Genomic DNA, 24,648 nt, shown 5'->3' on the forward strand with positions numbered 1-24,648 from the left:
CTGCCTTCCAACTCCCTCAGTTGCACAGAAGCAGGGAATACTCTGAAAGATTATCCTCAACCTTAACACTGTTTCACCTGCTGATCTTGAGGAAGTCTTAGTAGTGGACTGGGTGGAACATTTCTGCATGAAATCTAAAGTAAACCGTACAAATACTTGCGTTTAGACATGCCACTTCGCTGGAACAACTACATGTATGAAAATAATTATGCACTTCTATACAAACTGACCTATTCTGACAGTAAAAGGTATATAAATAATCTGAATCTGGGTTTGGGCACCTTCTTGTTGCCTGTTTTTTTTTAGTTTTTTCCCCAACCCAGAAAGGCCTTGGCGGAGGGTTGCGCTCTCCGAGTGTTTTTTCTAGTTCGCAGCTTTTTCCACCAATGATTTCTCTTTCTCGGCTATTTAGTGGGAGAAGGCAAATAAACCAAGCCGGGTCGGGAAATTCTTCCAGCATTTTCTCAGCCAGTGAAGAAGTTTACGAAATATAAGAAATGAACGACTTCAATTTGGCCCGAACGTTTTGATTGGTCAGAGTTTTTACAGATTTATAGTAAACTGAGGGGTCTAACTATACATCTTATGGTTCATGATTACAAAATGTGTAGACTAGCATCAGTACAAGGAACCACTTCACTCAGAGTAAAAAAAATGTCTGAGCAAGATTACTGACCCCAGCTTTAACTAATGAAGCAAAAAAAAAAAACTCGTGCTGTTGAGACTCTACCTAGAATTCTTCCAGAAAGAGGGAGAAAGCTTGCTTTGCTTTATGTTAAATCTAGTACCTATTAGATTTTAAACAATTCCAATTCCGGGATTATAAATGAAAAATCAAATGCATTTTCAATACGTACAGTACCAGTAAAACATTTAGACACATTCTCCCATTAGATTGAATAGGAAAATGTGTCCAAACTTTCAACTGGTAGTGTACTTTAATTTTAAGTTTGCTATAAAAAAAAAAAAGACTTGTTGCACGACATAGTAAATTTTACTAAAGCTGTTGTAACGCACAAAACCTCACAAATATGTTCCAGATTTTCTCTGCAGCCATTTATTCACACATGAATGGAACGTGTGAGGTTCATTCTTCAGCTTGCAGGAAGCAGACATGATACGAAAAGTTTGCTGCCAAAGTCAAGGTCTTGTTTACAGCACACAGACAATATTAGACAAGGCTTCCTACTCATCAGCAATGATGACTGCTTTTGTGTTGATATATACACAAGCAAGTGGAAAGCAATATAGGCCAACTGAAAAGAGAAGCCCAACAGCTGTTATAAGCTTTCACACCGGCACATAGTAAATGTTCTGGAAGATTGCCAGCTATATTCACAGACCTACAGGGTCTTACTCATCATTTTTAAGAGTTATTACGGGTTGGGAGGTGGTTGGGTAATCTTCGCAAGAGGTCTGGATCATATTTTGCTCACATTTGAGCTCTCACATGCACGCACAGATGCTCACGCATGCCTTTTGTAACATGCTTAGAAAATTTCATGAAAATGAGATGACTTACTGCTAAAGGATTTTGAATAGGTTTGCCTATTTTAAATTACATGTAGTTATATAACATTTAATAAGTCAGAAAGATATATTTTTCATTGTTTTATTGTTTTCATTTTGAGACAGTACAATGCAGTACGTTTCACCCTGATTCCGATCTTTCTGCTCACCCTGAGGCTGAATATAGGTTAGCATCCATGAGAGTGCCTTTGATCTTCTTATCCGTTTCTGTATAAGTGTACATTATTTCCCAAAACTATCACGGGGTGTGTGTCAGAAGACTTTGATTTCAGAAAAGCCTAGATTTGAGCTGATAAATCCACCAACCATTTATTTTTCTCTCTTGTTCTCTTTTCAGAGCGAAGGATGGGGTCACAAGTTGCCCTGCCGGCCTGGTTCTTCATTCTAAGCTTCACTAGTGGTGTGTTGAGTCTCAACCCCGATGACCCCAATGTCTGCAGCCACTGGGAGAGGTGAGGCTTTATCTTTTTGTGTTTTCCCAGAACTGACGTTGTAAGATACTGAATCTGTTTCGGTCTATGTGCTTGTAACCATAGAGCTAGATCTTCCATACAAAGTCCATACAAAAGTATCGATCTCACACTACTTAAGTCACAGCTCAAGAGCTGAGAGCTGGGAGGAGCTGCAGCTTCAAATGAAATATGCAGGCAGATTGATCAGTGTACTCTCATCCTAATCTATCATGGGGCCCACGGTGCCTGAATAATTATTAGCTGTGCTGGGCAGTGTCACTTATGAGAAATAAGCAGGAATAATTTCTGTCTTCAATGCAAAGGGGTGGAACAAAATTTGTGAAGATGTATTATGTGGATTATTGCCTGACCAAGGTGAGGGTACTTAGGAATTGTGGTTCCATCTTATTGGCATCAGAATTAATTCCCGATGTGGGTCCCTTTATGGTTTTAAGGTCTCTCAGGATTCCCAGGCTCATCTGACTGCATGCATCATAAACATTCACTTTCTTTACAAACTTAAGTAATTATATTAGTTTTATTTGCCATGAGTCCAAGCATCCCTAAAGCATCATAGGAAGATATGTGCAGGGTAATTTTGCTTGAGACTCTTTAAGACTATTTCTTAAGCGGAAGTCTATCAGTATGAAACTAAAATTATATTCTCTGCCAATTTTTTTTACCAGTATATTATAGACATTACATCATGTAATTATGAAACACAGGTTTGCTAGTAGTTTTTGTTGTTGTAGGGAGTAAAAGTTGAGACACTTTTCATTTCCCTAAATTCAGTTTAATTAAGTCTAGTCATTTCTAACATAAGAAACATGTCCCTTCAAACAAGGACCAGATAAAATGACGTTATAATGTATTTAAGTAGAGCTCCGGGATTCTGTGTGCTACTGATGTGTTTACATATTTGTCTTTCAGCTATGCAGTGACTGTCCAGGAATCATATGCACACCCATTTGACCAGATCTATTACACCAGATGCACAGACATTCTCAACTGGTTTAAATGCACAAGACACAGGTGTGTTTGGAAGGATGTTCATTTTGTTTTAAATTATTATTATTATTATAATTATTTTATTTTCCCTTAACTATCACCAAAATTAGAGCCAAGTCTGTATAAGCAGCAATAAATTGCTTTGTTACAGAGTAAAGAATCAGTACACAGTAATAATCTGATATTGCAGATATCGCTAGTTTTTAATAATTATTTTAAAGTTTAGAGCTAACATATATTCATATATGCATACGTCCCAACGACTGATTTCTGTGTGGTGGATGGGATTCTACTGAATTATTATTCTTTGTCTTTACTGGTTTATAGAAATTTGCCACTACCATGAAAATATGAAGTTACTTTAGCTTTCTGTATTCTTCCTGCCCTTCAGAGAAGGTCTCGCTTTACATCACATGGCGTCTGTGTGTGTCTAATTTTCCAGGATCAGCTATAAGACGGCTTACCGGCGGGGAGTAAGGACCATGTATAGGCGCCGCTCACAGTGTTGCCCTGGTTACTTTGAGAGCGGAGACTTGTGTGTTCGTGAGTGTCTTTTTTTTTTTTTTCTTATACTTCTTTGTCCTGACAGAGATGACATTTCAGGTTATGTCTGCAGACCTTCTGAGAAAGAAAAGTAAATATTAGGACTGATCTTTGCTGTGGGTGGCTTGCATATAAAGCCCACTGGGCCAACCCCCCACGCACCCACCCACATTCTTTCAGATCCTGTATATAATGAACACTCAATAACTCTAAACCACCACCTTCCTGGTTTGTCTACCACTGTGAATTTAAGTTTAAAGTGATTTAGCATGATTTACTAAGAACGTATTAAATATGGTATACTATTTTATACCACAGCCTTCTCCTTGCTTTACTCTTCCAGCAAGTACAGTTTAATTGAAGTTGTATAACAATGACAAAAATTAACGAGCCAAGGAGGTACTGGTTAGACTGTGGAGTTATATCACCCAATATAAAACTGCACCAGAATTCAATAACCTGAAAAGAGCAGAAGCCTTGAAAATTACACTGTAGCAACATGCTGATAACAATCCTTCACTGTCATTTTTATAGCTTCATTAATGATCATCAACTTCTATTTCTGCTTCCTCACATCAAACTGAATATTTCTGCATGTTGGTCAAATAAAGACAGTACATATTTTAGTAGCCTCAGAGAGCTGCGATTTTGATATCCATGCCTTACCTTATATTTTATTCTCTTTAGATAAGTTTCGAATTGCACTTTAATACTATCTTACATCTTTTGCTGCAGAAGGAGATTTCTGAAACAATGACTGCTGCCATGTGGGCTTGCTCTTTGACCACAGCTGAGCTTGTCCTTGTCAGGGCTTTAATCGCCTCAGGGTAGCCCTTCCCCAGGAAGTCAGCCAGCACAGAGTACAAGCCAGTGTGATTATATGGTGGTCTTAAGGAGTGAGGTGCAGAAGACTGATCAATAATGTATTCATTAACCATTTAACTGACGGTGGAGGAATTTGCTTATTAATAGGCTTTTCAGGGTGCTAAACAGGTGAATCTCTAAGTTGGGGGGGTGCCTCTAGAATTAGCCCTCCTGGGTATATTGTAGGTTTTGCTTTCATATTATTAACCAGGCAGCATTTTAACTCGGCGCCTTTCAGGTTAGGCAGGGAGTCAGAGTTGATAGAGGCCAACAGGACAATGTTTGCTTTCTGCTGCCTTTGCAAACTGTTCTCTTTTAATCCTTGCACACTCACTACCAGGATTAAAAGATTTGTACTCCCCGAGCAGTTTTGCACGCGGTGACAAAAGGGGACATTATAGAGTAAATCGACCCAAAATTAACTCAAGTCCTCTCTTTCAAGACTCTTGTTGTTTATCGAATGTAAAATACTCCCTCTATTGTGTCGGCTGTTTCATTAGAAGAACAGAGACGCTTAAAGAATGTGTGAGTTTTAGTCCTGCCTGTTTTTTTTTTTTTCTTCCTTCTTTTATTATTTTGTCATATGGCACAACAATAACACTCACATTAGCTCCAATGAGAGGCGGCTAAATGAATCTGGGGATGTTGAGACTGCAAATGCACCAAAATTGTAACAGAAACCCACAAACGGAAATTGCCTCTGACACGAGATCAGTACATTATCTTCTTGCATAGTCTTCTCTGTTTGTTATTTTTGCTTCATTCCATCCTCAGTAATTGATTGTTTAATTTGCTCAAGGCTCTCCACGATGCGTTGAACTTTGATCTGCTTCTCTGTAATTAGTGCTTGAAGTTTCCAACCAGAGGTCTTTATTATTTCTTTGACCTTTGATCTAATGTAAGTCATTACCTTAATATGTTACTAGCCTATGAAGAGGGTGTGAGGAACTCATTTCCCTCCTAATAAGCATGATTATTATGGTTGTGCAAGAAGAAGTGAGAGGACCTTGCTAATGACAAGAGCTTGTAATATCTTCAGAGGCTGACAGGCTCTGCAGGGCGACTAGTCCCTGTTTTTATAAAGCATTAAGGCCAGATGACTCCTGCATGACATCTGCTTGTCCGGTGTTTGTCTGTAGAATTAGTTTGGTTTTGATTAAGTTTCCCATTTGCATTTTGATGATCTGAAAGATGATGAGATTTTTCTTCAGAAAGGGATCCTGTGGCTTTGATTTCTTTTTCATTTTGGCTTTGTTGCATTTTTTTTCAATGCTTCAAAGACATAGTTATAAAATAAGTCATCCATGTGTTCGACAGAGGCTTGCAGGAGAAGCTTTGCAGGAAGGTGTTTGATATGTTCTGGAGGTGTGGATTTATTTAAACAGCAGCAACATTAAGATTTACTACATAACATTGCCACAGCAAAAAACAGCAAGAAACTAAATTCTTGTGGTTGTCAGTAACTAGTGCCCAAAAAAACAAGGAAGCACTAAAAACAGCTGGTTTATGAGCATTTTTAAACGACTCTAGTTTAACTGGGCACAAACATAAAATTTTATATTATGGCGTGGCCATCACCAATTAGCTTCATTGTTCCTTGTTCTGATAACACCTCTGCATAATGAGTTAGATTAGCCTTTTATCTAGATGAAAGACTTAATTTTCCAACAGATTCCTTAGACATGAGTTAGGCAGAGTGATTCATGAATTTCAATTAAAAATGAAAGACCTACCTCCTACTTTATTATGCCTTCCCTTCAGTACACCGGTTCAGATCTCAGGAGAAGGGTGCGCTTTATCCTTTCTCCCATATTCAAAACTTCATTTCCATATTTCTTTTTTTTTCTCTAAAGGATGTGACACATTTGCATTTTCCTGTTCTCGCTGATCAGAATTTGCTGATTGAAACTAAACGAAATCAACTCATCATGGTGACATTGAATTCGTCTCCTCTTCACTTTGAATACTCTGCATGCTGTGGACTCATTGATTACAAGTAGTCGATCTCACTACCTTCGTCAGCATAAATGTGGGAGCTCTTCTTCTCTCTCCATTTGTTGGCTTACTGTAATTAGACAGTTTCCTGCCAAAGCACTGACGCGCAAAAATCTGCCCTGAATTATCTTTCAATCTCTGGTTGAGCATTTTTTTGCCGTGGGAGCATTTTGCGATTATCCATGGATGTGCTTGGGATTCACTCCCCCTTCTTCTCTCTCGCTGCATCTCTCTCGCTGGTGGTGGATCCTAATCAAAGCTTGATTGAGTGATAATCAATAGTAGCTCTGTTCAGGCCTGCAGCCAGCCCCTGCTGACCTCTCCGCCTGCAGGATGGGTGCCATGATGTTGCACACAGAGCTGCAATATTAACAGACCTTCTGTTGTTCATCATGTAGATGCTGTCCCCTGTACCAAGACACATAAAAAAGAAGCAAACAACGAAGGCAACACTTGGATGAAGTGTTAGATGAGGTCTGATCAGTTAAGAGGACAGACTGTCTGCTCCGCTGCCCTTGGATTGTGTATCATCCCTCCACAGGCCATGTTAGTGAACTGCTGATTCCCATCAGGCGGGATTTCTCTCTTGTTATATTTGCCTGTCTGCCTCCTTCCCCAGATAAAAGCCTGCTTGTCTTAACCCTGCTGGCCAGATGACCTTGGCTTCTATATATTTATTCATGCTAAGTACCTATTTTTGTGCTATTGTTGCTGCATGGTTTGACAAAAAAAAAAAAAAAAGAGGAAAAAATAGCCCTCTATCCAAGTTTCTTTTTTGTCCAGCTCAAAAAAAACCCCTTTCAGTTCTTGTGAATGCTCCACCAGGAATACTAATGTCAGTCCGATCAATTTGGTGTTGTGTTGCTCAATATGAATGATCAAGAAAACTGCACACTTAGTAAACACTTCAGTGTACCTGCAATATTGGAGCTTCACGATGTGGCAGAGCATTAGAGGTGATTTACAGCGTCTTCCGTCATGGCTCAGCCTGCTGATGACAGCTCATTGTGGAAAGTAAAGCTGTGTGATATACCAAGATGTTAACCAAAGCTCGAGTCTCTTAAGAAATCATTTAGCCCAGTGTCAAGTACTGGAGATGGATGTTTAATATGTCTGCCAAAGCTAAGATCTAGCCCCATGATGAAGATATTGAGTGTTCAATTCTATTGGCTGTCTTCTTTCAGCTGTTGTCTTGGTGGTTTTAATTGCATTTATTGGTGGTTTAATGATCTTTTACATCCCACTTTGTGTGTTTATGTGAGTATGTAACACGATTATTAATTGTAGTAATGTGGTGAATCTCTGTTTCAGCTCTGTGTTCAGAGGAATGTGTCCATGGTCGCTGTGTGTCTCCTGATACATGTCAGTGTGAGCCTGGATGGGGAGGACTGGACTGCTCCAGTGGTGAGTGTGCTTTACCTCTAAATCTACAATAAGTCATTTAGACTCATTTATTCCTAAATTGCTCTCAAAGCCAGCAGGTCCATAAGACTTTGCTGTCAATCTGTATTGCCTCAATGTCAGTCTATCTCAAAGCTGCTCAGCTTTGTATCCTCTCTTCTTAGCAAACACAGTCAATGGAACAGGTAAGTCACAATGAATTCATTTTCATTTGCTGGAAGTGGAAGTGATTTGCTTGATGAATCTAGCGGATGGATGGATGGTTGCATCCCCCTTGTGTCTACCAAACTCTCTGTTATGGTCTTAATCATGATTAGACTGGTGGTGTCCATGACTTGTTTAGTGAAATGATGGATCAGTGCCAAGCTGAAACAAACCATTGTGCTGGCCTCTCTGTTTACTGGGGTTGCCTTGGCTCCCATATCTGAATGGACCGGTGGAGTGGGCCACTTCTATCCTGCAATCAACTAAATGCCAGAGCCTTACCGAGGCCAGGCTGGAGCAAAGAATATGCTCCTTTTTGTGAAATTTATGTCTGGATAGAAATATGCATACAAGAGGCTGTTATTTTTCAGACCAGAGATAGCAATACCTGGGACCTAGTCTCCATTTTCCACATCAACATTTCTGACCTGTAATTCGTAACTTCAACAGCTCACCCTGTGTAGCATTCAACTGCTGTTGCAAGTTGCATATTCAGAAATGAGTAATAGCATCTAAAATCATATCAGTACTGTTACTGTATAGATCTATGAGTTTTCATTAGTAAGAGAGCCATTCACTGATTAGCAACTGTGTGTAAATCAGCTGCTGTTGCTGCAGCGCCGGCAAGTTGGAGGTAGACTCATCGGTGTAAATGACAAGCCTGAGCTGTTTGCTGTTGCTCCCTCCTACAGACTGGTGAGGGTCCAACAAGGAGAATAAGAGGTTCAGGGCCCTCGGGAACTCTTGTCCCGCTCTTAGTAAGTTAGGAGTGCAGCCATGTGTGCCTTTCAGCCTGCAGGTGCTTAGCTAATCCACCTTGTTAAAACAGACTTGATGATTGAGACAGAGGCATTATTCATAACTTTGGATTTCCATATCAGGCATGATTCCAGGCTTTTTCATTTATGAGCTTTCATCTGTAGAAATTAGGAATGCGTGCCAATTTTTAAATTAAATCTGCCCTCTTTTTCCTTCGTGTAAATGTTTCAGCATGTTTTTTTTTTTTTTTGTCTGTCACTGTAAATTTTACTTTTACCAGCACAGATATTGTGGTTTAGTTAAAGTTCGTCCACCATCAATGCTTCAGTGTATTTGTTGTTTATTTGATCACTTTTGTGTTTCATTCGAGGTGTTTGTGTTCACCTAGAAAGCCAGTTCTGTGGTGCACAAGCTGGAGAGAGGGCAGAATGAGCTGGTCACATGACAAAGGATGTGCGAATGTGATAAAAAGTGTGTCGCCCAAGCTTTGAGAAAAAGAGCTGCCGTGGGGTGCTCTGTGGACTAAAGCTGAAGTGACAGTCTTTCAGCCAGTGATCTGGAGCTGGATCAAAGGCTTGGGCCTAGTTTCTGGAGCAGCACCCACCAGGAAGCAGTTTTGTATGTGGGTCAGGTGGTTAAAATAAAGAGTCGTAGTGTTTGTAGCCAAGACAAGCAAAGGCGATCAGGTGGGTTAGAATCAGTAAAATGTGTTGGTAAAGGAAGACGAGCGATATCACCAGCTTTTCCGCCTGCTGGTGTCCACCTGCTGTAGCCAGAAGACATTTCCTCCTGTTTTTTCGGCCAGAAGCAACAATCCCACTGAGACCAGATTTACCTTGTGACCCTGCCTGGAGTTCTGATGCGTCTCAGCCTCATCTCAAGGACATACTGGTGGATAGATAAAACTGCAAAACAGGATATTGACCGATGTTTGCGTATACTGTCTCGTTCTACATCTGTTCATACAAATCTGGAGCATTCCGAGTAGAGGTTGTGTTCCCTCCAAAGAGCGATGAATGATTAATTGTTGCTGTTGGTTGGTACAATCACTTTTCCATCTCTGTGTTGTGTTTGCAGAAAGTAATCACAAACATGTTTTCTTCAATAATATGTCATGAATTCAGTATTTGTTTCAGTTTAGCAGTTAGGCCAGTAAAAGAGTGCACTGTACCTATTAGTGTTAGTTTTTGTCTGTTTTTCTTTTGTGCATACTGTTTTGTCAGTAGGGTATATCTTTATAAACATGTTTTTTCTATGACTACACTCTATGCTATCAACAGAAATTGCCCACTGAAAACTAAAAAAAAGGATAAAAAACATATATTGAACCTAATAAACTAAAGATGGCAGCAATTTTAGCAAAAGCAGTTCAGTTAAATGGAACTCCGCTTATAGGACTCAACGGCACGTCTTTAGCAATTTTTGTCAGCTGACACACAGTGCGAGATTTTGCTATGTGGGGATGTTATTGGACACAAATTTACTATGTGCTGGTGAAAAGGAAGCTGCACAAAATGAGACTAAAATTCAATTTTTGTATGATATTATGAGTTATATTGAATGAAAACTGCGTAAAGTTTTCTCGTGATCTTATGAGTTTTTAGGGTAAAAAAGTAGACTTTTTTTCTGTATTTGCACAGAAATAACTAAGTCCCATTTCTTTCATCTCAGTGTACCCCTCAGTACTTGCTGGTTTAATCCTTGTGATGAGGCTGTCGACAAGGTCACTATATACTGCAGTAATAACAACTTTCAAATAAAGACTGCGATAAAGATAGATGTTACATTCAGGAGGCATATTTAGCTATGACTACCATCACTTGAAAAAAATATTAGGTGTAATGAAGCATTGATTCCATGCGCCTCAGTTGGATAATGATATGTTCCCACTGCTCAGGGGAAGAAATGTTCACAGATATGAAGCTTTTAGTGTTTCTTCATTTTGCTTACATAGACTTTGCTTTCCACTGTTGTGGTGGAAACATTCGCCCACTTGTGAAAAGATTTTAAAAATCAATGCTACAAAGATAACTGGCACTAAAAAGCATGATCACGTCTCCCCCATGCTGGCTTCCCTGCACTGGCTGCTTGTCAGTTTCAGAATTCATTCGACTGTATTGATTTTTCAAGCGTTAAACAGACTGGCAACAACATATGGATCAGACATGTTAGAACTATACACTCCATCGAGGACACTGAGATCTGCAGAGCAGCTCATCCTTGTGGTTCTTAGATCCAGACACAAATCCAAAGGTGACCAAGCTCTTTCAGTGCTGGCATTCTAACTGTGCATTGAGCTCCACATGCATCTCAGACTGGCCTCCAAAACTGGAAACTTTTAAATCACACCTTGATGGCTTTAAGTATATAACTAAATAATTTGATGCATTTTGGCTTTAAAATTTCTTAGAGTGTGTCTTTGTCAATTTAAGTGTTTTTCATGTATTTCAGTCATATTATTACTTTTAGTGTATTTCAGTTTTATACTTTTTTTTAGTCTTTTAATTTCTTTTAGTGTATCGTCACATTTGATTGGTTTTAGTTCATTTTTGTCATGACTAAGGACCAATGGAGGACTCAAAGGCTGATACAAGGTGACAATAGTTTAATGACAAAGGAAAAAAAAAACAATCCAAGTGATGAAGGTCAATGTGGGCTCACTACCAGAGTTGTTGTTCAATGATGTGTTTACTAAATGAGTGGCTGCAACACACATAGCCAGCAATGAGGGACAGGTGTACAATCCTGTCAGGGGCAGCTGCAGAGAAGTGAAGCAGGAACATAGTGCAGGGGATACTGGGGAGGCAGTTTTAGTCTTTTTATTTATTTAGCTGTCTTTTATTCTTTTAATTACTTTTATTGTATTTTTGTAGTTTAATTTTGTTTGAATTTTTATAGTGTATTCTACCTCTTATTTCTTTTACAATATCCTAATCTTTTAATTTCTTTTAGTTTTTTTTAGTTTATAGATTATTTTTAGTCTTTTAAACATAGTTTGGTCTTCTACTTTACTGTTTATATTTGTTTTTCCAGATTTTGGCCTTTTCTATATGTGCTGCACATTGATAACCACATGCTTGTTATAATGTGATGTGTATGTAAGGTGGATGGATTGGATAAAAACCTGAAAAATCCAAGGATCAGTAGACCTTTGTTAACCACAAAACATCCTTTGATTTTCTTGGAAGAAATTTATCACACTTAACAGCCAAATCTAATGTGATTGGTCAGCCATGGTCCATAAGTTAACATATTCCTCCTTGGTCACTGTCGTGGCTGCTGTACACATGATTAAATGATAAATGTGGCCTATGAATGCTTTTTACGGACTGTTGCACCAGATGAGATGCTACATGCTTCTTACTTTATGCTAATTGAAAAGTAAATCTGTAATGTTATTCATTTTTTTAAAGATTTAAATAAATTATTTGTTTTATTGTTTTTTAAAAATATGTGGTTGTTATCCAGATTGTCTAGGTCTAATGAAAAGGGCAGATAATGACTGAAGTTTAATTACCTTATTTTCTGTTGGATGACATTCCCCAAAACCATCAAAGAAACGCATAAAAGGGTAACTAGACAGAAAAATGTTTGTGAAACTTAATTTTTGGCTTGAAAACCACCCTTGTGAGGACTTTCTCTAGTGAATGTCAACAGTGTTTACATATTATTCTCAGAGGCACATCTGAGGCAGATGGTTTCTCTCCAGTCCCACAGCAGCAGGACACTGACATAAGTTGCTGTCAGACCCAGAGCCTCAGTCACATTGAACCTGACAGAGACACATGCAGATTTACTGTCACTTGACACATCAGTCTAAATGTCACTTAACTTTGCACTCAGAACTTCTCTCTTCATTAAGCTTACAGAGTGAATGCACCGTGTGTGTGTGTGTGTGTGTGTGTGCGTGTGTGTAGGAGTTTGTGTGCCACTCAGCAGTGTTAAAAGGAAGTCATGCCTCCATATATAACAAAAAAAAAAAAAAAACAAAATTGGAAAAGTGAGACTTCATCTCCACATCAGCTTTTGAAAAAGAAGTCTACATCGATTGAATTCCTCATTATACAAGCATGTTAAGAGACACTTTGGGGAGAACTATGAATATTCTAACTGCATGAGTCTGAAGGGGCTTCTTGCTGCTTGTAACAGTCGATCCCAACTGCCTCATTCATTTTGGTAGATCAAAGCACCCAGGAAATGGTATTTCTCTCAGGGAACAGAAAATGGACCAATCTATTGTGGCTTATGCCTCTGTGCATCTGTGTGTGTGTGTGTGTGTGTGTGTGTGTGTGTATGTGTATGTGTGTATATCAGCGAGCCTGGTCTCTGCTGTACAGACAGGGTTTTGTTTTGTTGTAAAGTACTGAGTTCCTCAGGATTTTCGCACCCAGTTTATGCTTTCCAAAGTAAGTCGCAATGTTACTTACTCCAGCTTCACACATGTTGCACCAGCCTTCTCTCCGCGTATAAATAAAACATTGCATCAACGTCATATCAGCTGCTACAATTATCAGTTAAAGTATGGAGTTTTTCACTGACAGTAACAGAGCCTTGCTTTTTAGTTTGGGTCTTCACTTTCTTTAAATCTTATGTGATTGTGAATGAACCCTGCTTCATCACTCTGTATTGCATCAGCAGTTGGTGTCAGAAATGAATGCGAAAAAAGCCGATTAATGTTAAATTAACCTTAAAGATTTAAAACTTAAACTTACTCTTGATTCTTTTTCCTAATCCTCACCAGGCAATATTATTACGGCAGGTGAGACAGGGCACCAACTCAAAGAAAACCTTCTTTGACGAGATGGCAAATTCTCCAAAATTTGAGAACAAGTTGGATTTCACACTTCAAGAACAACCCTGCAGCCAGAAAAGCTGTTTTCCACTCTGGTCCACAATCAACAACTGCCTGACAGAAGCTCAAGAAAAGCTCAACTCAATTGAATGACCTAAAATCTACACTAAACTAAGCTTAACAACATATTTATTTTAAGGTAACAAGGACGGCATCAAAACAGAGTGTTGCACCCAATCTTGTTTTTGTTGTATCAGTCTATAAGTGTCACCAGTACATGCTCTTCCAGACTGACAAGTAACTATCCAGTGGTTATCAAACAATTGTATCAATGGAGCACAGTGTAGGTATTTATGATGCATTGTAGTTATTTGAACAAGACACACATTCAACAACAGGGATAAGGAAAACGGCAGATGAAGTTAATGTGCTCTGTCCTTGTTGCTTAGGAACTCCTCCATTATGAAACTACCCCTTTCTTCATCTTCTCTGAGTCTTCATTTACTCTCATTCATTTGTCTGTTTTGGTTTCAGTGCTTAAAATCTACCTGGTTAAACAACACAGTTTCCCAGTCAGGCTTTTTAAAAAAAAAAAAAAAAAAAAAAATCATGCTTTGTGTTACTAAAGTACATACTTTGACAACACTATCAGTTTGTTAGTGCATGCCATTTTTGTTGCATAGGAAGCATGTCACCATAGTAACTAGAGGTAATTTTCCGTAAAGTTCAACAGGACCAGCAAATATATACTGGTCCATATGAGTTGGAACATTGAGCACAACACCTTCGAATGGTCACAATAACAACATCAGTCGAGTGTCTTGTCTGACAAAATCAAAGAAGAAGAAATAAAGCTAGGCCTCATCTTTGGATGTAAAATTGAGGTGGCAGTGTAAGCCAGCGAGATGATTATTGGTCCCTGTCTAATATTTTTTTATATAGCCAGCTGGCATCCATAAATCTCAATAACAACAGCTCTTATAAAAGACAGTTTGCATTGCAAATGCCTTTCATATTGAAATACAGAGATATTAGCTGTATTAAAGCTTTGAACAAAATGAGAAACTACTCATAACCAGGTCCATAGAGAACACAAACTGCCACACAGATCTGCTGCAGAAGTTTAAAATAAAGTTTTCAGTGATTCGATCAAAATAAAGTGATTCAAAGAAAGAAATTAAACAGAGTTTCAATCGCTGTATGCATTAACTGAATTACTCTTCTTGTCCATATGTCCCCTATAAAAGACATTTACATGTTCCAGAACAAACTTTTTTTTTTAAAAATTCAATACCTGGCATATTAATTCACACTTTCACATATGTAAGATTAAAGCCAGTGGATAATTTCCACCTTTTGTCACTAAGTATGTACATTGATCTAAAAACAGTAACATACAAGTAAGAATTAAATAGTTTTTTGTTTTGTTTTTTTTTTTTTTAATGCACGGGTCCTTGTTAATCCACTGATGCCATGGTCCCACACAGCAAACATTTTAAAACAAATAGTTATTTTATTTTTTTTAAAAACTTGGTAAATATGCCTCAGTATAGGAACTATTTAATACTGGCCCCAATGTACTTTTCATGCTAAACAACCGTTGTCAAGAAAAATGCAATGGAATCAGATTTTATTTACATAAACTCAATTGTGCTTTTGCTTTTCCGTTTCTTCTAATTTGTTCTCCCCCTCTTCCCATTCATCACATGTTTCATTTGGGCCAAAAATGTTTAAAAATTCACCCCAAAATCCAAGTCTCTCTTTCACCTGTCAAAAGCCAACTGATCTGAACCAGCTGATCTGAACGTGTTACTATGGTGACCCCCGTAAGAGAGTGATGTAACAGTGATTTAACTTGCCAAACTACGTGTACATATAAACAAAAATAATTCGAGCCAGTTGGCGTTAGACTTCTCACACACCATGCTATAATGACGCAATATATGGACAGCATAATATAATTGCATTACATGACGTGTTCTAGTGTGTTTTAGTTAATAAAGTGGGTTAACAAGGGGAAAGCAACATCGTGCCGATCAATTTTATGTAGAATCTGGCTCATTAACTCTTTATTGGGTCCTCCCTGAAATACCTGGAAATTTAAAAATGTTAACCATAGAGACGTGTTTTTTTCTGTTGGAAGATATTACAAGACTTTAAAACTTGGTTACGTTTTTCTAAACTCATAACAATATTACATTAATAAGGGATCATCACGAAAATGGTTTTCTGATTTTCATGTTGAAATCCAATCCCAGCGATTGTGAAGTAACTGGGGAGAAGCCTGATCTTTGAGGATTAGTGAGAAGAACTTCATGTAGTTTTATGATTTTAATGTAGTGGCATGAAGAGGCATATTGTATGTCCTGTTATGTGACCAGACTACAGGGTTCACATCATGCGTCATGCCTCTGATCTTTCCCTTCATTTCTCATAGTGACTTATGAGTTGTGTAAATCACTGTCGAGACTTCATCTGACTGATATCGAGTCCATCAGATGAGTTGTGGAACACACACAGTGCCTGACAGCACAGTTTACTACACACGCATGCACACACACTAATTCTTGTGATTAACTATGTGTTGATAAATAAAAAAAAATTCTCACAATCAAAATCTCTCAAAGAGATTCTGTCTAAAAGCCATTCATCATCTGTCTCTATGACACTTTCTGTACATATAAGCCCCATTGGTCAAGTGTGCAGACTGACTTTGCTCAGCTCTGAAGATTTTTTTTGCACCATCCCATTAAGCAGGATTTATTATGCCCTGGGAGCTCACTGCACCATTACCTTTTGGAGAATGGCTAAAATATGAGTGTGCACGAGTATGTGTATGTGTGCACATGCATGTGTGATGTTTTTGCATGTAACCTGAGCACAAAAAGCTGCTGGATACTGCATATCTTGGTGATAGTTAAGATGGTACGACATGTAGACATGCTGGTCATTATCACTATGGTTCTTGTCATTAGTCTGTGGAAGAGAGTTATGAGCTCCTGGAACACACTACTGAGCTCTGAAAGCCTGCTTAGATGGCTTGATTTAATAAGGACATTAAAAAACCTTATCTCTTGTCCTTAAGAGAAGGTCAGTGTGTCTAAAATAGCTGAAATGCTATGATAACAGTTTAGAGAGATAAGGTATCACCTGAATACTAATGTAGAACAAAGCTGTTTTAGGCTCATTTCACAGTCTATAAGTCACACCTGAATTGTATTTATGAAGGTTTTTTTCTTTTTTTTTTCACTGATCCAGTAGATTTTTATTAATCATTTCTTGTGATGACCTTTTCACAGTTGAGTTTATAGGAGACATAATTCAACACAGTATCATGGCAGTTTGTGAAACTATTACAAAACATAACCCAATGCTATTTGATTTGTGTTCTTGCACAGAACTTTTTTTTTTCAACTTCATGGATCTATAAAAGGCTTCATACAGGAGAACAGTCTCATGGCATTTTGTAAAACAGTCAGGAAAGGCTGCAGAAAAAGTCAATATCAGTGGCTGAGGAGTGTCATGGTGAAGTAATTCCCATGACTGCCATCCAGGTGATTTGAGTTTGTGTTCTGTGGAAACCAGTACAGCTATTTTCACTTTTTCTTTGGTTAGCTTTAAACACCCATACCATCTGGCATTAGAAATTAGTTGGCTAGGGTTAGGAGAACGGGCTTGTCATAAAAAGCTCTCTCGGGCTTCTAGTTCTTGTTATAAATGTATTCTCTCTAGCCCACAGGGGTTCAAGTTCTGCCTCATCTGCAAGCCACAAACAAGCTGCAGGCATGCAAGAAATATATCTTCCAAATTTCTCCTCCCACATAAAGAAGAATTTTATGCCCAAATAGAAAGATTTTTTCTCCTAACTGTGTTACAATTTACTGTGTGACAGGACTGCATAATTGCACACACCCTCCTTTTTAAATTCTCAACAGTTGTGTTAATGTTATTGAAAAAAAGAGAAAGTTTTGTGTGACAGATATTTTCCTTTTAATCTTTAATGTTATCATCATAAATGTGCAAGAAAATGGTCAACTGTTTTTGATCATACACCGCCTTTTTAACCTTGAATTGGCTCTGTGAAGTGCTTTACACAGACTCACCGTATATACCACTTCTTCTTGTTCTATATGTACAGTGCCTTTTTTCTGTCATACACACACTTACACACACATCAGAAACAGCTTGGGGTTTAGTGTCTTGCTCACGGCCACTTTGACTTATGAAGGGGTTGGAGATTCACCTTCTAGCAGCGTAGCCATGGCCACCTCTATAAAATCCTAAATTTGTGAGGCATAGCACTATTTTGTCTTGTTTTATACTTTATTTCTCCTGCAACCCTTCTCCGAGTGTTTCTACATGTCTCAGTAATTATTAAATAACTCCTCAGACAGAAGCTGTCATCCAGACTGCAACCCTCCGATTCTGCAAGTCTCAAGAAGCATTTCATTTGCAAAATATTAATAAAATACATCCTTCCAACTTTTAGGAATTTAAACTACTGACATCTTTTCCAGAATACTACCTTCAGATTACTGGGTTCTTTTAGGGATCACCACAGCTGTGCGGGTGCTGCGTTGCAGTGCCCTTGGTTTGCTTTGGGAGAGGGAGCATATTAGCAGTCTTTCTCAGATCCTCTGGTGCACCTGCAATCTCCTGATGTTTAACCCCGGACTTCATTGGAGTGTTGCAGTGATTACAGGCCGTCCTCAGGGACATCGATTGTCCTGCTCCTCCCAGGCAAGCCCCACACAATGCTGACGAATGAACTCGTGGCCCTGCCAAGTCCAATTAACTGTCAGTGCCGCATCGACGAGTTCCTCCGTTTGTTGAGAGTGAAGAAAAACAAACTTTTAATCAAATTTGCCTCCAGGCCCTGGGGTATTTGGGGTTGTATTTTGCATTCTGCTGTGTTCTTCCTCGCCTGCAGTTGTGCCGTCCTCTCAGAAGGTTATATTGCATGTTGTTTGTGTGAAATAGTCTGTTTCTTTTACCCTACTTTAATGACAACTTCATGTTTCCTGAGTCTGTAACTGATGAAAAGCAAGGTTATCAAGCGTACACACCTTCTAAGCAGAATGACAAAATTCTCCAAAGTCATGTAAAAAAAAACAAAAATATATTATTCCACTTTGACATAGATTTGTAAAATACTGTTTTGATCTGTGCAAAATACTCACAGTGTCAAGTATGTTCAGTTCAGAGTTTGCTGCATTTTGTCATGGGAAATGCCTTCTCAGTGGTGCCTGAGTGCATGTCAGTAAAGGGAATGTCCACAAGCCCCTTTGACTAGTTTATCAATACAAGCTCAGGCTTCAATTTGAAGAATAGTTGGTGCATTAACTTCCACACAAATACCCTCTGCTAATTCTACCAAGGTCAAGATAAACAACTCTTCTCTTCTCTGATTAGGGTAATGCAGACATTAAAAGCACTGAAATTCAATTAAATTGGTGGCTTTTACACAGAGGGGAAAAAAGAAAGAGACAAAACACATAGAGACGATAGCTAGGCTGTAGTAAGTGGAACAAAGAGATGTAGCCTGGGATCTAAACATTAAAAAAAGGGCATCTGGGTGATAAGGATCAAAGCTAATTTTAGTGGAAATATAATCATTACCAGACTCAAGCATTCATTCATGAGGATTTAGTCTGTGTCCTGCAGAAACTGATTCCAGATTAATTGAAAAGCTGAAATAGAGCAGCAAAAATAAATAAATAAATAAAAAGTTGGTGCCAGTGAAATCGCCACATAGCACCGATCAGTTCACACCTCGTTTACTCATCTAAAAATAGGTGTGAGCAGAAAAGAACTTCATGCTCTTCATTAAAACCTTTTAATTGACTTGAGATGGATAAGCGACAGAAAATGCTGACTCACTGGTTTGGGCATTCACATCTTCAAAGAGGTGAGTTACCCCCCAGCAAAAAGATTTGTAAAGAAACTCGACACCATGTGATTCTTTTAGCCAATCTCTTTAAACATTGGCTTTTACCATGTAATGATTCTGTATCTGACTTCCATTTGAGTCACAGGCATACTGTAGAATGAATGACAAAATTGCCCTCTGCAACAGAACAAAAAGGGGGTTAAGGTCCATGGATCAATATCAGCGGCCCTTCCACTGACTCTGAAATAATGTTCTGAAAGGGTTTTTTTTTCCCTTTTGTTTGTCCTGTTTAATCAAGTATGACCGATGATTAAATCTCACTAATTTTAAATAATTTAAGCTCTGCTCCCTGTCTGAAAGATAATACCATGCAGGCTGATGTGAAGCATTTTGGCCTCATTCTGACCAAACTCATTCCATATTTTTGATTCATGTCTTAGTTTCCTCTAAAACTACAGCATGTCTCCCTCTTTCGCTCACTTGCTCACACACAATGCTCCATAAGTTCCTGTTGTATACTTTTCACTCTACTTTGACTTTGAGAATCGGAGAGAATAATTCATGTTCCCTGTGAGTTTCAGAGCCTGGATAATAATGCTGCTTTCAGAGCCAGCAGTTCATTTGAGATGAACTCTCAGTTTTCTTTCTTTTTTTTTCTTTTCCCTTTCTTTTTCTTTCTTTCTTGAGAAATCTCCAAACATTTCATATTATCCCAGAGAGGTGATGGAGAAAAGAGGGGGAAAGTCTTGTTCTACAGCTTTTCCCTGTTAATAAAAGGCCATAGAAGATGTTTTCCTGTTTCTGTCCTGTCACAGGCAATGCTGGATGTTTTCAGAACACATTTCACTCAAACATTTCTTGGCAATCTTCAGAGTTAATCATTCCTTTGAAAGGACCAGAGGCAACAAAGTAGCTGCACAGCATGCCATTATGTTCTTTTTCTTATAGGCTTTATTGTGTCTGATAAAAACTGAATTCCTAGAATAATTTTCTTTGGTTTTCTTTATCCACAGAAAATTAGTCTGATGTATATCGCTCATCTCAGGCTGTTTTTGTGTTTTGTTTTTTTGTGCATGTCTTACAGTTTGTGTCCTCTCTGGTCTGGACCTGTGAACCCCCCTGCTTTGTTTACAACCATATTGTTCCATATTGCTCCACTTAATCCTCAAGCTGCTGTTTTGTTTTTTTTTACTTTCTCTACAGTGAGCACTAATAGTAAAACTTCCAATACTTCTATCATTAAGTTTCTTTTTGAAGCCACATGTTGGACCAATTTACCATTTGTATGTTTCTGAAATGTATTGAAAAACTTCTAAACTTGTCTTCAATATATTAAAAAAGAAACCCTCGCTAGATAACTTCATTTTGCCTGAATCAATAATTGTGTCCAGTTACTTTATGTGTCTAAAGTTTTAATTTTACTTTGTGAAAAGTGCTTTGTTCAATTATAGTTTTTGGTGATTTCCTTGAGAATGGGGTAATTTGGAGAAACTGGATGGACAAGTAAACTGAGGCCTTTGCAAGCTTCATAACTTTTCTTGTACAATAACTGTCAGTTTCTTGGCATTACTGGTGGTCAGGCAGGTAGAAACACACCCCAAGATTAATGGCTTCATGATGAGCATTTGCATAATGAGAGATCATTAAAAAGCAATTATCCTTGTGTTTCCTTGTGCGTATGTGTTACTACATTGTCGGGAATAATTTTATAGGCAGATTGATTGACTTTTGTCAAACTGAATTGTGTTTAGTGTTGACATTGAGTTCCATGTCCATATGCTGCGATGTGTCAGATATATTCCTGGTTTTTTATCTAAACATGCAAAAAGCATTGTGTGCTGCCCCACAGAAGAAAATGTCAAAGATATAAACAAGAAAAATAGCTTTCAATCATTTTTATTCATGGGACCATATCAGTCAGGTTTTAATGCTTTGACTCCTCTTTCTCTAATTTCTATGCACATCTTGCTTGATGTAATTAATATAATAATAAATCAGGCATGCACAACATTTTATTTCTAAGCATTTTTTTTAACACTTTGAAGAGTTTTTTTACCTGCTGGGTAAAAGGCAAAACAATGTCAGCCCAGATGCATGTATGCAAGTGTAGCTTTCACATAGTTACCCCTTAACTATGTATTTGTTTGTTGTAGCCCAGGATAAATATTTTTATACGGCACAAATTGAAGAATTTATGCCGTATTTTGTTTCAGATGTTGAAGTTATGATAGCTAAAAGCAAGTCAAAATATATTTTTAATTATGTATAGTAACAATCATTATTATATTTCAGATCCTTAGCAAATTATTTCTTTTAACAGAACATTGCATTTTTCATATTTTTTTCATGCTTTGAGCTTTTTAATAGTTGAAACCACTCTATTAAAGGTCAGGAAGTCTAATGTTGTCAATGAGTCTATATTTCTTTCAGTTTAGAGATAGGTCTTTATTCCCCACACTGAAGTGGAGATGGCTAAGACATCCTATATTGATGCACCGATCAGCATGTGCAACATTTAACTCAAAATATTGTCATATTAGGAGTTTTTGGGTTTTTTTTCCCTTTTTTTAAGGAACATTTGCGTTATGAGCAAATCATACTCACCAACAGTGGAAAGTCAAACTATTTTTCAGAACCTCCTCTTTCACTTAAATGCAGTACCAGTCAGAGTTTGGACACACTTTTCCATTAACTCTAATGGGAAAATATATCCAACCATTTGTTTATGTTTAAGATTAAAGGACTGCAAGTTAATATTTCACCAAAATCATGTACCAGTTTAGTGTTTTTGGCAGCATATTTTAGAGAATATGTTACTTGTGGTTGTGAAAGCAGCTGCATGTCAGTGACTGAGCCTTAACACGAAGTGATTTTACTACTCAAAGGCAACCAGGAAACGGGTTTTGTCATAGTGTGTTGTGTTGACATATAACAATGACACCATGTTAAGTAGCGTTGATGATGGAGACGATTTCTTGGTAAAAAAAAAAAAATTTAAAAATCCATTTTAGTTCACACTGTATAGTTATGCATTTTTACCACTTTTTTTTGTTAAACCTAAACAGGAATTGAGAAAAGTTATTTTAGTCAAGTGTCGTCCTGCCATCTCAGTAATATCTCAGAACGGCCCGTTTTGCTGCATCTGACCACTGCTCCTTGGTGTTTAGCCGCTCCTGAAAGTAAGAAATATTCTCTATGCAAGCTTTGTGGCTTGTAAAAAAAAAAAAAAAGCATTGGCAGCGACATCAACTCTGATGTGGAAACTGATGTTTTTCCCTATGCTGCTTGTAGATGTGGTTTCTTACAGGACAGAATTATGAATCATGTTTAAGTCAGAAGAATTATGGAAAATTAAAACCAAGTTAAATGTGCTTTAAAATGGATGCTGTTTTATTGTTAAAGAATTATCATTTATTTTTCAGGTTGCAGCTGAATTATGCTGAAAGATTAAACTCCAAGCAGTTTTATTTAAAGCCTGTAGGAAATTCATTTCTTTGTACTGATAAGATTTCATTTTGCTAACACTGTGTTTATGTTTGAGCAAAGATACAAGTTGGAATTGGTGTTAGTCTATAAAACTAATTTAAAACAATTCCATGTTCAAGTGCACATGTACATATGTTGAAGGAAATGTCTGGGAGGGGGCTATTTTGTGCATGTGATGTAGTTTTTTGAGAGGACTTCTGTTTCTGCCTCCTATCCTTTAGTATCATAACAACCTGGCTTAATCTTACATTAAGAAACAAAGCAATTTTTAATTCAACTGATCATTTAGTTGAGCAAACTTAATAAGCACCGATCTTGTTAACCTAGTAATTGTTTGAAATAATTTTCAAGCTAAACACTCTAAATCTTTTTCCTTTACTTTGCCTTGTCATTTAAATTTAAATGGTTATTTATTATTTAAGTAGTTTTTTATGCAAAACAAGCAGAAATTAAGATTTGGTCAGTATCTGTCAACCGAGTATTTTATTTTCTGGTGTTTTGACAAAGACTATCTAGAGAATCAATCAGTAATGAAATTTACAACTATCACAAAACAAAAGCACAGTTTTGCAGTTTTACTTTAGTGTTAGGTGCTTGTGATTTTTTTTCAGGCTTTTAGGAAGAACCACAGGTTAATAAAAATTCTGTGTTTGAAGTGGATTTAATAATGAATAAAACAATTGTAGATCAGAATTGATTTAAACAAGCCATTGAGAGTGCTGGGTGTTGATGATTTTTTGCATAATGGTCGGTTGTTTCAGACACACTGTGAAATTAAAACCCTTCTGTTGTGCAACACTGAATGTGTGACATAGTAGGGCTTGCCCTTACAGCTGCACGCTGTGGGATGTTACGTTGTTTCTATAGTGTGGCATGCTGTGTTAGTGGTTTTTATGGTGTTACTTGGCAATACACCCCTAGGACCTGCGCTAAAACTGCTATTTTCACAGCATCGCAGCATCATAGAAGGATAATTGATGTCGCGCAGCTTTGAAAAAGCTTGCACTCTATGATCCTAAGACCTGAAATCACACATGCCTGGCATTGCCACATGTGAAGCTAGCTCACTCAGTGTCATGTGACACACCTTTCACACACGAAACTGTTTAGTGTTTCAGAACAGGGTTGAATAGTGTCTTTGCTGCAGGATGATCACTGAAATCATCCGTTAGCCTCAGCGCAGGACTCAATGTCATGTACACAAATTTAAATCCTGCAACTTTCTCTTGTTTAGTGCCCCATTTTTTTCGACCACTTCTGCAAATTAAGCCAGGCACAAATCTGTAATAGTCCTCTTTCCACAGCACTGCATGTGAAGTGAAAGATATTGCTGGTGAAAGATAACAATTTCATTTTTCTGATGTCGAAAGAACTTCAGAGGCTCTAAGATGGGCTTCCATGCAGTCATGTGTTATCTCGTCTTGACTTGGTATTTCACTTCTTTTGTGACATGCACAGCTCCTCTACATGCAATGCAATCTACTTGGGAGTATTTTATAGGATTTGCACTTATTCACATCTTTATAACCGCACCTTCTGAGCAGAAACAAATGGATCTATGGCTTAGATTTTTCTCAGAGTAAGCGAATGTCCTTCCTCTAAATGCAGTTTAGTAAAAAATTGGGTTAGGGCTTCCCCATTTACTTGTAATAGTGGAAGATTGTCTATTTTCACTGAGTAGGAAAGCCAATTTAAGACAATCATTCAGAGGAAAGTCTTTGATT

At 37.9% G+C, this 24,648-nt stretch overlaps 1 protein-coding gene across 1 annotated transcript in view; it reads left to right on the forward strand.

Moving 5' to 3' along the window:
* Nucleotides 1-1,932: 1,932 nt before the first annotated feature.
* Nucleotides 1,933-24,648, forward strand: part of megf11 (multiple EGF-like-domains 11) — a gene marked incomplete at its 3' end in the record, with an annotated part of 52,990 nt that continues 30,274 nt past the window's right edge. Inside the window, exons 1-4 of the mRNA XM_079253917.1 lie at nt 1,933-1,982; nt 2,913-3,014; nt 3,433-3,533; nt 7,704-7,796. Coding sequence (XP_079110043.1) covers nt 3,473-3,533; nt 7,704-7,796 — 154 coding nt within the window. The 5' untranslated portion in view covers nt 1,933-1,982; nt 2,913-3,014; nt 3,433-3,472. The remainder of the gene's footprint in view (nt 1,983-2,912; nt 3,015-3,432; nt 3,534-7,703; nt 7,797-24,648) is intronic.

Source organism: Telmatherina bonti, assembly GCF_933228915.1.
Source record: "Telmatherina bonti genome assembly, chromosome: 2".
NCBI lineage: Eukaryota > Metazoa > Chordata > Actinopteri > Atheriniformes > Telmatherinidae > Telmatherina > Telmatherina bonti.